The following is a 14,076-nucleotide window of genomic DNA, read 5'->3' on the forward strand; positions in this document are numbered from 1 at the left end:
GTGTGGAGTTGTTTATTATCCATGTATACAGGCTTTTAAGATTTGACTACCATTTACATGAAAACTGATACCAATAAAGACGATTAGAGAGAATCAACAAATCAATCTCCGTGGTAGTAAGGCACAACCTGAAAATGTAGTGATGTGTAGTTTTTAAGAAGAGAAAGGGATAAGATTTTTCCCTTGTTAATGAAAGAGTTGGCTGTTTAACCACGTAGCATGCTCCCTGTTTAATTGGTTACTGGTGTCACAAATATAAAGTTGTTCTTGTTATGACAGTTGCTCTGTCATCCTTTTAGGAGGGTATTTTTCAAAGTGTGATTCTTGGACACCTTCAGGTGGTTTATGAGTTAATGGTTATATAATTAGACTATTAACTTTGTGCCGGGCATGAGCTAAAACTTTGTTGATACAAGTATTAAGAGATGAGTTCATTGATGTTTCATCTTCATGTGTGTCCAATGAAAATACTTTTGGCAGTCAAGAAGATAAGAAAAGTGATGTCCAAGGTATCTAAGCTTCTCAAGATGTGAAGAACTACTGACTAGGCAAGGCTCTGCCATAGGGGAATCAACACTCACTGGTCTGGTATTGGCTTAGAACAGAATGGCCTCACGTCCAGATGAGACTGTTGATGCAAGTGGAGTTGTGAAGGCAGGGGAAGGTGGATAGACACAGTACTTTTGCTTGGGAATGTTTAGTGCTTAACAAGTGATAAAAAATGTTGTCATCCCAAAGTGAGGTTCTGGCACAGCTACCACCAGAAATGAAACTGGGAAAGAGAATGGAGGCGAGCAGAAAGAGATGAAAACTTTCTGATAAAGCATCATTGCATACGTCTGTGTGTAAGATTTAACAGATTCCCAACTTGTCTGCAATGGAGATAAATTTCATGTGTGAAAACCAAGTTCAGAACTCTCTTTGTAACATGTCACTACCAACCTCAGCACTCCACGTGTTCTTTAATTCCTTCACTTGTCACCCAGAGAAAAAAATTGTTTTACTCTGTATTTGACAGGTATACAAATTATGCCTTGTGTTTCAGTCAATTTCTGTTCCCATGTGTGCTAGAATCACACACTATTAAGGAGCCAGAACTGGGGTGAATCCTGAAAGGAAGGATACTGAATCAGTACCTCTCCTTAGGACCACTGGAGGGCCTGCTGCTCCCCTGAATCATCTCCAGGAATAGAAACTTCAACTTGGTAACCTTCATGATTGAAATTGTTAGGAAGTGTGACACTAATGCCCATGAATGGATATGTTTTTATGCGTTGATGTATCACTGTTGCTTACATTAAAATTTTTTTTTTAAATTATATTGTCGGAGTTTATTTTAGTGCCAGCTTTTAAAATAAGTAATTAAAATTTTAAATCTCAGATTTTCGATGCAGTAGGAAACCTCACACTCAGCTGTTCACCATTAGTAGGAAGGTTTTCTTAAGGCATGAGGTATATTACCAGGATGTTGGACTCTCTGGATCTTACCATCCTCAAAGCACTTTGAGTACTTGTGTTTCATTCAGGTGAGTGTATACACATTTTCTCTCTACTACTCTAGTCACCACATTTTTATGATATGGTGGTTGATGACCCAGCACAAGTGAAAGCCAGCATCATCCACAGTGACCTTCCAGTGAGCTGGCTATGATTTTTCTTTTCCAAGTAAAGAATGTCCCCGCGCTGACACTACAGAGAACTTTATTTCTGTTCCCTCGGCTCTCAAGTGGTCCAGGCCCACATTGACCAGGTGAGGGAACACCTATGACTCCGACTAGCAAACACAGGAGCGGCTAGCTCTGCGAGCGTGGCGCCGAGCACACGGGACAGGGAAAGAAGCGGGAGCAGGTGGACACCAGCCATCCGTCAGAACCCTACGCAGCCCCGTCCCGCCCGGCCTCGCGCTGATCGCTCGACTTTATGAGATGTTCTCCTTTTGCAAGACTGGGATGAACCCGTGCTCCAAACCTTTAGAAGCAATTTGAAAACACAGCTTTTGATGTGGCACTTCAAAACAAGTTGGCACAGAATGAAGAGTGACATTTGGTCAGTGGTTTGCGGAGGAGCCGTTACCTGTCCCTCCCCGGGCCGGGCTGGGGCTCAGGGCGCAGGCTGGCTCTTGGGCGCGGGGTCCTCGTAGCGGCCCGGGCCGGCGGCCTCCGGGGGGAAGCCCTGCTGCTGGTAGCCGTAGTTGACGGTGCCGCACGGGAAGTGGCGCAGCCTGAACAGAGGCACGTCCCGCAGGCTGGCGGTCAGCGCCGACGGCTCGAGGAGCAGCGAGGCGCCCGGGCGGCGGGCGGCGGACGCGGGGGCCGGGACAGCACGGGCGCCCTCGCCGCCCGGGGGCCCCCGCTCGCGCTGCTCCTTCTTGGCCGGTGGAGTGTTCTTTTTGGTGGGTTTCTCTGTAAACCAGGAGCCGTAGGTGGGGTTCCAGAGGCTGGTGGGCTTGTTCCTAGAGCCTTGCACTTGGGGCAGCTCCGAAGGCGGGTTGGACTGCGAGAAGGCCATGTTGACGTGTCCCCCGTCCACCGCCGGCGGCCGGGCGCCGCCTCGGACACAGGCCTCCGCGGCCGCGGGCTTCTTGCCGGCCTTGCCCGGCAGAGCCGAGGGCAGAGCGGCGGGGGCGGCCGGCTCGCGGCCCTCCTCACGCTTGGCCTGGGCCGCCGAGACCAGGAGAGGAGGGATTCCCTCGGGGTCCTGGGGCCTCATGGGCACCTTCTCCTCCTCTTCCACGAGGGGCCCGTATTCTACGGGCAAAGCGGTGTTGATCACATCTGGGTCCTACAGGCGGGAGAGATGGACGGATGGAGACTTTGAACCACAAGCCAAACGTGTGGATGGGAAGATAAACCTTAGCGATGATGTCATCCAAACTTATTTCACAGATGAGGAAACCATTCAGGGTTTACTGGGAATATATTAATTGGTAAGCACAGGAGAATAAGAAACACACGCAAAATCATCTTCATCTTTGTACAGCTTGGAGGAGAGGCGCTATGACAGAAGAGTGTGCTGGGACAGAGTGCCGGGAAGCGGCCCCACTGCCTGGGGAAGGGGAGTGGGCTCAGGAAAGAAAGACTTTGCAGAGACTAGCTTTAGGTAAAACTTACAGATGAATGGATTTAAAAAATTATAAATCAGTTTAAAAAATGGTTACAGTGTGTTCCCAGTGAAGTTGCTCAGTCGTGTGTGACTCTTTGCAATCCCATGGACTGTAGCTTACCAGGCTCCTCCATCTGTGGAATTTTCCAGGCAAGAGTACTGGAGTGGGTTGCCATTTCCTTCTCCAGGTAAGCTTCCCAACCAGGGGATCGAACCCAGGTCTCTCTCCCACATGGCAGGCAGACACTTTACCCTGTGAACTACCAGGGAAGCCTAGTTCCCAATGAAATAAAAAAACAAAACAAAACAAAACAAACTATATGTTTGACTTCAAAATTGTCTGTTGAGAGTGAGAGGAGGGGAGGAGAAGGGAGGAGGGACACCCCATGCTGGCTGACAAGGTTAATTTCTGGTTCTCACATTTCCATCACCTTTGGATGGAGGCTGCACTTGACCATAACGTTTCTGGGTTATAGCATCACTTCATTACACATGCGGATATCACAATGCAGTGGTTTTTCAACAAGTTTGGATCTGATGAAACCCAGGAAATACTGACGTGATACGAGGAAAACCACTTCCAAAATCAACTCTGTGCTAGATCATTTTTACAGTGACAGACTGATATAGAAAAGCAGAAGACAGTTGCTAGAGATTTAAGGAAGATTTGTGGAGGAAAGCTTAAAGTTGGGGATACTTAATCCTGTACTATTTTGTGTAAATTGGGAAAACCATTACTTCAGTTTAATAGAAAGGCACATGGGTCCAGTATTCATCAGTAAAGAGTTTAAGCATAAAAAATAACTACCTTCTAATTCTCTCTGCTTTAGTCTTTTGTTCCTTCCCTATTAATTATTAATTTCTAGAATGAGTCATTCAAAATATGCTTGTACAGAGCTCCCAGCTCTGTAAGAGGGATCTTATGTACTTTGGAGAAGAAAATTACTCCAAAGTATATGTACTTAAGTGGATGCATCCCATTAATATTACAACATAATAACCTAAAAGCCACTGAACATCAAGTTTTCTAAAACAAAACAAAACAAAAAAAAACCCTGAATAACTTGAAGTCTATATAGATAAATGCCTTCTGAGCTCAAAGGACCCAAAAGAATGGAATCATGAGGACAGGAGATGACTCCAGTGTGAAAATGTGTATGTCTATTGTCACAACTAAGAGGAGAGGGAATTTAGAGAGGTAGTGGTTTGTTGTCTGACTTCTAAAAGGTTCTCCAGAATCTGATATCCTGGCAGAATGAGAGGCAAAAAAGAGGGAAAGAGAATGCACGCAGCCTGGAGGTGAGAAGTGTCGGCGTGAAGGTCCCTGAGACCTTGAGGTAGAGGAGGACACCCCTCCACCGAGGATGGTGCAGACACGATGGAGGAAACTGGGGGCCAGGGCTCTCACTTGATGGTCTCCACTCTTGAGGAGGTAGAAGGCACAGTTATCTGCTGAAAATGTACCCCATTTCTATTAACATCAAAACAGGAAAAATGCAGTCCTTACTGGTGGAAGTAGGAGTGGGATCTGGACAGGGACCAGCAGGACTGCGGGAAGCTGCGTGGCTTGGACAGACCTTCTCCCAGCTCAACTCCTCTTAAGTGACAGCGAGTAGTATTTGTTTACAAAACAGGCAGACTGAGATACCACTCATTGTACTTATAGATAATTAACATTCATCTTCAAGAGTATAACTCATTTCTCCTGGCTGGTGTAACTGTTATTTCACATTTTGGTATTTGCCATCTTCAAGACTTTCCCATATAAATATTGGCTGAAGGAGGTGGGGGGGATGTGTATACCTGAGTGCAGTATTCAATCCTCTCCAAAATTATGGCAAAGTTGGGCCTGTCTTCAGGCTGATGTTGCCAGCATTGGGTCATTATCCTGTATCTAAAAGAAGAACAAGCACATAAATTAAAATCAATAAAAATGGGATGAAAAATACATTCCCCCCCCCTCCACCAGCGCTTTTCTAATGGGGCTGGAATAGCATTGTCTTCTAGCATGGGGACTCATCTTGTCCCCCGTGTGTGCACGTGCTGCCCTCTGCTGATGGGCAGGGTGTGAAGGTATCATACAGGGCTCGTTTGTTCCATCCCTGAATTAACGTTACCTCTGAGGCAGAATATTCTAACTGTATTTCCCATCTGTCTTGTTTGTGGGAAGGAGGCGAGACAGATCAGTTCAGTTCAGTCGCTCAGTCGTGTCTGACCCTGCGACCCCATGGACTGCATAGAGTCCATGGTGAGACACATAGGACAGCAGAAAACCCAGGGAATAGAGATACTTCAAGGAGACTCAAGACCTATGGAGTAAGGTGGCAGGGGCGGAGTCCACTACACAGAGTCCTAGGAGATGCTTGAGGCGAATGAGCCTGGTGAGTCCACAGCCTCCATCCAGACAATGTATACCTTTTGGGGTGTGGCATTATTGCTGTCAAGGAGCAGGAAGAATAAACCATCTCATTGAAACTACAGACACACTCCTATCTTAGGGCATATTAAATGAGGTCAGCCATCTGTTCCTTCATCTTAAAAATTAAAAAGCATATGTGGCTGCAGATATTTTTTGAAAAGGAAAATTGTGCTTAGTAAATTGTAGAAAATCCTCAGTCATACACAGGCCCCGGGCAGTTCTTAGGTGGGTCCATCCGTCCTCCACTGGTGACGAACTCCAGGACTTCCTGGTTGCTTTTGCTAGGGTATGGCATGTATCCAAGAGAGAAGATTTCCCATAGCAGCACTCCGAAGGACCTGCACACAGGACGGGAGGTGTGGGTGTGGGCGCACACACACACACACACACACACACACACACAGACTCGGACATACACACAAATACATTCACAGATGCTCATACACACACAGATGCTCACAGACACATACACACATGTAGACACCCTGACACACATATAGAGACATGTATATGTACACATAGCGACATAAACATACACACAGTCTCACATACATAGACACACACAGACATGCACACGTGAAAAATTTTAATTGCTTAATTTCATTTTTCCACAATAAAAATTTTTAATATAGAGAAATAGAAAAGAATGAGAAAGTACCACACGTGAAGATCCGTAAAAGGATAACCAGCATGCTATGTTTCTTCATTCAATATTCTGGGCTTAGAATTTTTTTACATAATTGATGTGTTTTTTTTTTGTAAATTCCATTATAGCATAAACATTTTGCATGCTAATACAAACCCTCTTATAAATAGAATTTGACATAGCTATAAAAAATTCCACTGAGTAGTTGTACCATAATTTGCTGTATCATTTCCATATTGTTTTCAATTTTTGAAGTATTTAAAAAATATTGTGATGAACATCTTTATACATTTTTAAAAGGACAATTTCCTTAGAATAAATTTCTTGAATTTAGGATTAGGATAATCTAGTAAAATCTAGGATAAGGATAATCTAGTAAAATCTAGGATAATTCTAATAGAATGACTAGATCAAAATAATATGAACACAGAAAAATTATCTCTGCATAGTGCCAACGTGACTTTCCAATGCATTGCTGGTCATCAACCAGCACTGCGCATCAGACACTCTCACCAACACTAAGTGTTCTTACTAAAAATGAGAACTTTTGCTAATTTTTAAGGTAAAAAATGGTAATTGTTTTAAATTATGCTTATTGATTGGATAATTAACATGGTTGAATGTATGTGTTAATTCACTCTGTTTTTCTCCTGTGAATGTTTCGTGTTTAACCACTTATTGTCCACTTTAAACCACATATTGTATTTTGATTTATAAACATACTTTATCAAAGATGTTAATCTTTTATTCAAAGTTCAAACACTTCTATTAGTTGCTTTCTAATTTTCCTTGTTAGCATACCAAAGATTTTTATTTTTAGGTAGTTGAATCTATTTTTTAAAAATTCTGTGATTTCTTCCATCTGTTTCAGAGATTGTACAATCCTCTCTTTACCAATGATTAGATGAATGTTTGCTATTTTCTTCCAGTTGTATTAATATTTCTTTATTCTTTCTTCTCACATCCAGTTGGAGTTGAGTTTGGTGTAAAGTGTGAGGTAAGGATTTCATTTTATTCGCTCTTCTAAAACCACTCTTTAGCATACATAGTCCTAAAATAATTTTCTCGTCAACTATTGACTTGTGAGTAAGACAGGTCTGTTTCAGGATATCTGTTCACTTCATCTATTTGTCTGCTTCTGGCATTGATACCATTTTCTTTTACTTTATTTTTTGGTTGTGCTAAGTCTTCTTTGCTGCATGAAAGCTTTTCTCTAGTTGTGGTTCACGAGCTTCTCATTGCACTGGCTTCTCTTGTTGTAGAGTCGGGCCCTAGAGTGAGGGCTTCAGTAGTTGTGGCACACAGGCTTAGTTGCCCATGGCATGTATAAACTTCTTGGGCCAGGGATCGAACCTGTGTTCTCTCATTGGCAGGCAGATTCTTAACCATTGTGCCACTAGGGAAGTCTCTGTTACTTTTTGTGTATTTATGTTTTAATATCTGGTAGGGCATTTTTCCTTACTTCTCTCTTTTAAAAGAAATGTATCTGATTTCTCAAAATCAAAAATACAAAAAAATGTATTTGATTTGTTTTAAATGAACTTTAAAATGATTTCTATTGTGTTTCAAAATCATCTCCTTTGATATTTTGACTAAAACTTTAAAACATTTAATTTCATAATTAGTTTTTTTAGCCAAAAAAAAGCTATCTTTGTTTTAGTATCTGGTTGCAGTTTTTTGATGTTAACACTACCTCAAAAATTTACGGAACTATATTTACGGAACTATAGCTCCTCTGGAACTATAGCTCTTGAGAGTCATTTGGACTGCAAGGAGATCAAACCAGTCAATCCTAAAGGAAATCAACCCTAAATATTCACTGGAACGACTGATGCTGAAGCTGAAGCTCCAATACTTTGGCCACCTGATGCGAAAACCTGACTCATTAGAAAGACTGATGCTGGGAAAGATTGAAGGCAAGAGGCGAAGGGGATAACAGAGGATGAGATGGTTGGATGGCATCACTGACTCAATGGACATGAGTTTGAGTAAGCTCTGGGAGATGGTGAAAGACAGGGAAGCCTGGCGTGCTGCAGTTCATGGGGTTGCAAAGAGTCAGACATGACTGAGCGACCGAACAACAAAAGCTTCTCTCGGCTTCCCAGGTGGCACCAGTGGTAAAGAACCTGCCTGCCAATGCAGAAGACTTAAGATATGTGGGTTTGAGCCCTGGGTTGGGAAGATCCCCTGGAAGAGGGCATGGCAACCCACTCCAGTATTCTTGCCTGGAGAATCCCATGGATGAGGAGCCTGGCAGGCTATAGTCCATAGGGTCCCAAAGAGTCGGACATGTCGGAAGTGATTTACACAAAGTACTTTCATTGACATCATTTAAGTGAACTTTCAAAGATTCTTTTGAGGAGAATTGGGCAAAGATAGTTTCTATATTTTTCAGGTGAGAAGGCTGAAGCAGAGATTATTATACAGTTAATTCAAGACAGACTGGAATGTGTTATTAGATTTCTTGATTCTACTAACTGCAAACTGCCTGGTGCATATATTATTCCTCTCTGTTTGGTGGTCTTTCTACCTCCCCCCAAGGCAAAACAAACTAAGCAAAATCGTGGATGAAACGAAGTAGCAGGGCTTAAAAAATCCCAGCAATATGTTTTCTGCCTATATGGATAGATAGCTAGGGAGAAAAATTGCAGTATTCTTTGAGAGAATCACTGTATGGACTGCAAATAGATGTTTATTTTCTTAGAGTTCAAGGGAGCGAGAAGTCATGTTGGTTACAGAACACTGATAATTTCAGGTAAGTAATGTTGTGAGATTTAGCAGATAACCAACCATACAGGATACTCATTAATATTTGAATTCCAGATAAACAAGAAATACATTTTTAGTATTAAAATTTAATATTTTTTAAAATTTAGTATTTTTAGTATTACATTTAGTCCCAGTTGGACTTCCCAGGTGGCGCTAGTGGTAAAGAACCCACTGGCCAGTGCAGGAGACATGAGAGATGACGGTTCCATCCCTGGGTTGAGATGATCCCCTGGAAGAGGGCATGGCAACCCACTCCAGTATCCTTGCCTGGAGAATCCCATGGACAGAGAAGCCTGTGGAACTTCAGTTCACGGGGTTGCACAGAGCTGGATGGGACTGAAGCGACTTAGCACACATTCATATCCCAAATACTGCATGAGACATACTTATACCAAAAAATTATTCACTGTTCATGTGAAATTTCATTTTAACTGGCCATTTTGTATTTTATCTAGTAGTCCTACAGATCAGGTAAATCTATATTTTGTATGCCAATGTTTTTTTAATCACCTATAAGGTAAGCCTGTCTTAAATAGGAGCCACAAGGCCCAAAGCTTTGCACTGAAGCATTCAAAAATCAAATAAGACAAATATTTTTTAAAAAACCCCACATTGTTTCTTTTGGTATAAAACTTGCTCTTCCTAAAATTATAGAAATAGCTTAAGTGATTGCAGATGAAATTATCTTAGAAATTTGAATCAATAAAAATAATCTGATAAAAAAATTTTTAAAGTCACAATTGTGTTATGTTTACCAGCCTTTTAAAACTCACATCTCCTGTGTCTCCTGCATTGGCAGGCAGATTCTTTACCACTGCACCACCTGGGAAGTCCCATGATATAAATAAACTACAATTTTATTTTTCCATCCTCCCCTTGAGTGACAGTTAGGCTATCTTTGCTTATTCTTTATTGTAAACAATGATGCAGATGAACACCCTACCCAAGTCTCTCTAATTCAGGCACTTAGATTGCTGGGTCGTAGGATATGCAAGTGCTTGGTGCTCTGTGATAACCTCGAGGGGTGTGATGGACAGGGATGAGAGGAAGGTCCAGGAGTGAGGGGATATATGTATACATACACCTGATTCACTTCAGTTGTATGGCAGTAACTAACACAACATTGTAAAGCAATTATATTCTGATTAAAAAAAATTACATAGTTACCCAAATTACTATGTGTACCTGGAGAGGGTAGGTGGGTGGTGCTCTAACTTGGGTGCACCTGGAATGACCTGAGGATTCCTTAAGACACAGATTGCTGGACCCCACCCCTAAAGTTTCTGCTTCATGAAGCCTGGGGTGGGACTGAGAATTTGAGTTTATGACAAGGTCCCAGCTGATGCTGATGCTGTTGATCGGAGGACCACACTTTGAGACCCACTGGGTTTGGGTAAGTCAGATATCAGTGGCTTCAAACAACAATATCTCTTATGCACATTATCAAAAAATGGGTCAGAGGAGGGAGCCTGGTTATCATGGCTCCTCTGTCTTCTGACCTTATCTCAATGCGAGGCTTTCAGAAACTGGAGAACTCTTGTCCATCTTCTTGGTTTCCCACGTTGCTGTTGAGAAATTCAGTTGTTTGGATTCCCTTTCATCTCTGATAAATTTTTACTATGATTTTATTTGTATCCTTGGAAACTTTTACCACCTTGATCACCATTGGTCTGAAATTTCACAATGATGTGTTCATGGGGTTGCTCTTTTTATTCACAGCGCTTGGCACTTGCTGGATGCTTTCATTCTGAAAACGTATGTCCTTCTGGGAAATCTTCTTGAACTATTTCTTTGATGTTTTTATTCCCTTCATTTCTGCTCTTCGTTCTTTCTGGGACTCCTATTTGTCAGCTAATTGGGTCTAATGGTCTAATCCTTTTAATTGTCTTTCCTTTCCTATCTATCCCATCTATTTATAGTCATTTTATTTTCTAGAAGATTTATTCAACTCTGTCTTCCAACTTTTCTACTACTTTCACACATCTATTATCATCTTTTTTAAAAAAAACCTTTATTTTCTTAAGAACAGTTTTAGGTTGTAAAGAAATTATGAAGATAATACAGAAAGTTCCCACATGTCTCACACTCAGTTCCATTTTTAGCATCTTACATTAATGTGATACATTTGTTACAATTAATGAGCCAATATTAAGGAATTATTATTAACTAAAGCCCATAGTTTATTCAGATTTCCTTAGCTTTTGCTGAATTTCCTTTTTCTGTTCTAGGACTCCATTAGAATGTCACTTTATATTTAGCTGTCATGCTTCCTTAGGCTATTCTTGACTTTGGCAACTTCTCAGACTTTCCTTGTTTTTGATGACCTTGATGGTTTCAAACAGTTCTGGTCAGGAATTCTGTAGAATGTCATATTAGGATTTGTCTGTTTTTCTTAATATTAGACTGGAGTTAATGGGTTTTGGGAGAAAGACCTCAGAGGTTAACTACCATTTCATCATATGTCAAGGTACGTGCTATCAACATGATCTACTGCTGTTGATGTTGACCTTGACAGCCTGGCAGAGGTAGTGTCTGCCAAGTTTCTTTCTTCCCCCTGCTTTTCCCTCTCTGTTCTTTTTGAAAAAATGCCGCTGTGTGCTGCCCACATGGGCTCCAGGGAACTAGGCTCCGTCTCCTTGAAGGCTCTCTTATCACATTTTTCTATCCAGGAGCTTTTTCCCTAAAAACATTTGAAATAATTAATTAATAATTTTTGGCTGCATCGGGTCTTAGTTGCAGCATGCAGGGTCTTTCCTTGTGATGTGCAGGCTCAGTCTTGGCAGCATGCAGGATCAGTTGCCTCTTGGCCTGTGGGAGTTTAGTTCCCCAACCAGGGATCAACCTCTGCATTGAAGGCAGATTCTTAACCACTGGACCGCCAGGGAAGTGCCAAAAACATTGTTTTAAATAATCTTTTGTCCTTAAGATTATGGTTACAATAATTTAACTTTCCGAGGATATTGTTTTTCAGAGTTTTCCTAAACTTTCTGCATCTTTCTTCCTCCAAGTTCCTTTGTGTATGTTCACTTCCTTCAGATCAGAATCTTTTCTCAAGTGTTTGTATACTCTTGGCTCTCTGTTCATATATTAAGATTGGAACCCAACAAGATGGGAAGCTCTGTGTAGATGAGGCTTGTTAACTGGTGGGCAGCTGACTTGCTTGTTTCACGAGGGGCATTCGTTTCCTGGTGCTGACAGCACCACAGACTCGATGACGTAAGACAACAGAAGTTTATTCTCTCACAGGCACGAAGGCGGGATGTCTGAAGTCAGTATTGAGATCCGAAAGTGAAGTGTATGCCGGACCACACTGTTCCTTGCCTCTTCCGGCTTCTGGAGGCTGCTGGAACTTCTTGACTTGTGGCCACATCTCTTCAGCCTCTGCCTCTGTCCTCTGGGTGTGAGGCAAATCCCCCTCTGCCTCCTGTGAGGACACTGGTGATGCAGACTCCTTCTCCTGATGAGGGTTTCTGCGATGAGAGCCTGATAGCACTGGAGGGCCATTTTTCAGCCCACTAGCACTTGCGATGTCTGAAGTTTTTCTCTTCATGGGTTAGTTCTTTCAATGAGAATCTTCTGATCTCCTTCTGCCTAGCTGCCATGTGCTTGGCACTGAGGGGAGGGAGGAGGCATGCACCTTTAAGTAGGCAGACTTCTTAAACTCTACTATATCTGCTTATAGTAGAGAATCCACCCTTGCTGATGTCTGATATCCCCAAGGTCAGAAAGAATTCAGTTCTTCGGAGAGGGAACCCCTAGCCTTGTGTGATGGTAGAGGAGGGGCAGAGGTGAGGGAATGATCTAGTTACTTTTTAAACAGATCTGTAACTCATTTTCCTCTCTGCTGCACCTCTACTTAGAGGTGCTGGCACCTTCCATTCCTGGGCCTTTCTGGGGCACCTGACCAGGCAGAGTAAAGCAGGCTACTTCAAGATGGATGTAGGTGTCAACTTTCTAGTCTCCTAAGTAAGGGACCGGGCTTCCCTGGTGGTTCAGATGGTTAAGAATCCATCTGCAATGCAGAAGACCTGGATTCGACCCCTGGGTTGGGAAGATCTCCTGGAGAAAGGAAGGGTTACCACTCCAGTATTCTGGCCTGGAAAGTTCCATGGACAGAGGAGCCTGGCAGTCTATAGTCCGTGGGGTCACACAGAGTCGGACACGACTGAGCCACTGAGCGCACACACAAGTAAGGGACCATCTGTCTGTAAAGTTTCCAGTTTCCAGAATTATGTCATTGTTGTCTTTGTCCTTGTGGATTTTTATGCAAAAAAGATTCCTCTGTGTGTGTGTATTTTGGGAGGGAACACAGGTTGACTGCCATTTAAAATTATGTGTTGCTCTTGTAGGAATTATGTAAAACAGTATGGAGAGTGCTCAAAAAATTAAAGATAGAACTACCTTAAGATCTAGCAATCCCACTTCTGGGTATACATCCAGAGGAAATAAAATCAGTATTTTGAAGAGGCATCTGCACTCCCAAGATCACTGCAACATTATTAACAATAGCCAAGATATGGAAACAACCTAAATACTGATTGATGGATGAATGGATAAAGAACATGTGACATGTATTTTACACACACACACACACACACACACACACACACACACACACAGAGGAATATTATTCAGCCTTAAACAAGAAGGAAATTTGCCATTTGCAACAACAGGGATAAACCTGGAGGACAGTATGCTGAGTGAAATAAATCAGCCATAGAAAGACAAATGTCACATGACCTCACTTATAAGTGGAATCGCAGAAACAGAGGATGGAATGATGATTGCCAGGGAAGAAGGAGAGGCTAGTCAAGGAGCACAAGGTCTCAGTTGTGCAGGATGAATGATTTCTGGAGATCTAATGTGCAGATAGTGTTTTCTAAACTGATTTTTAGCTGTAGATCACCATCACTGATATTTTTGTGCTGATAATTTCTTTTTCTCTGTTATTCTGTCAATTGGAGAATTTCATTGATCATTTTTCTAATCTTAACTCAATGTTGCATTCCTGGAATAAATCCAACTTTGTTATTATGTTAAAAAAATTACGTGTGGCTCTGTGTGTGGTCCACCAGCCTGCAGTATCAGCACAGCCTGGGAACTTGTGAGAAATGGAGCTTCTCAACGACCTCAGACTTCT

At 42.2% G+C, this 14,076-nt stretch overlaps 1 protein-coding gene across 1 annotated transcript in view; it reads right to left on the minus strand.

Moving 5' to 3' along the window:
• Nucleotides 1–14,076, minus strand: part of ALK (ALK receptor tyrosine kinase) — a 725,373-nt gene continuing 711,297 nt past the window's right edge. Inside the window, exons 27-29 of the mRNA XM_043917489.1 lie at nucleotides 5,725–5,859; nucleotides 4,906–4,996; nucleotides 1–2,781 (exon numbers count right to left, since the gene is read on the minus strand). Of these exons, the coding sequence (XP_043773424.1) occupies nucleotides 2,101–2,781; nucleotides 4,906–4,996; nucleotides 5,725–5,859 (907 nt within the window). The 3' untranslated portion in view covers nucleotides 1–2,100. The remainder of the gene's footprint in view (nucleotides 2,782–4,905; nucleotides 4,997–5,724; nucleotides 5,860–14,076) is intronic.

This window comes from Cervus elaphus, chromosome 11 (genome assembly GCF_910594005.1).
Source record: "Cervus elaphus chromosome 11, mCerEla1.1, whole genome shotgun sequence".
Classification (NCBI taxonomy): domain Eukaryota; kingdom Metazoa; phylum Chordata; class Mammalia; order Artiodactyla; family Cervidae; genus Cervus; species Cervus elaphus.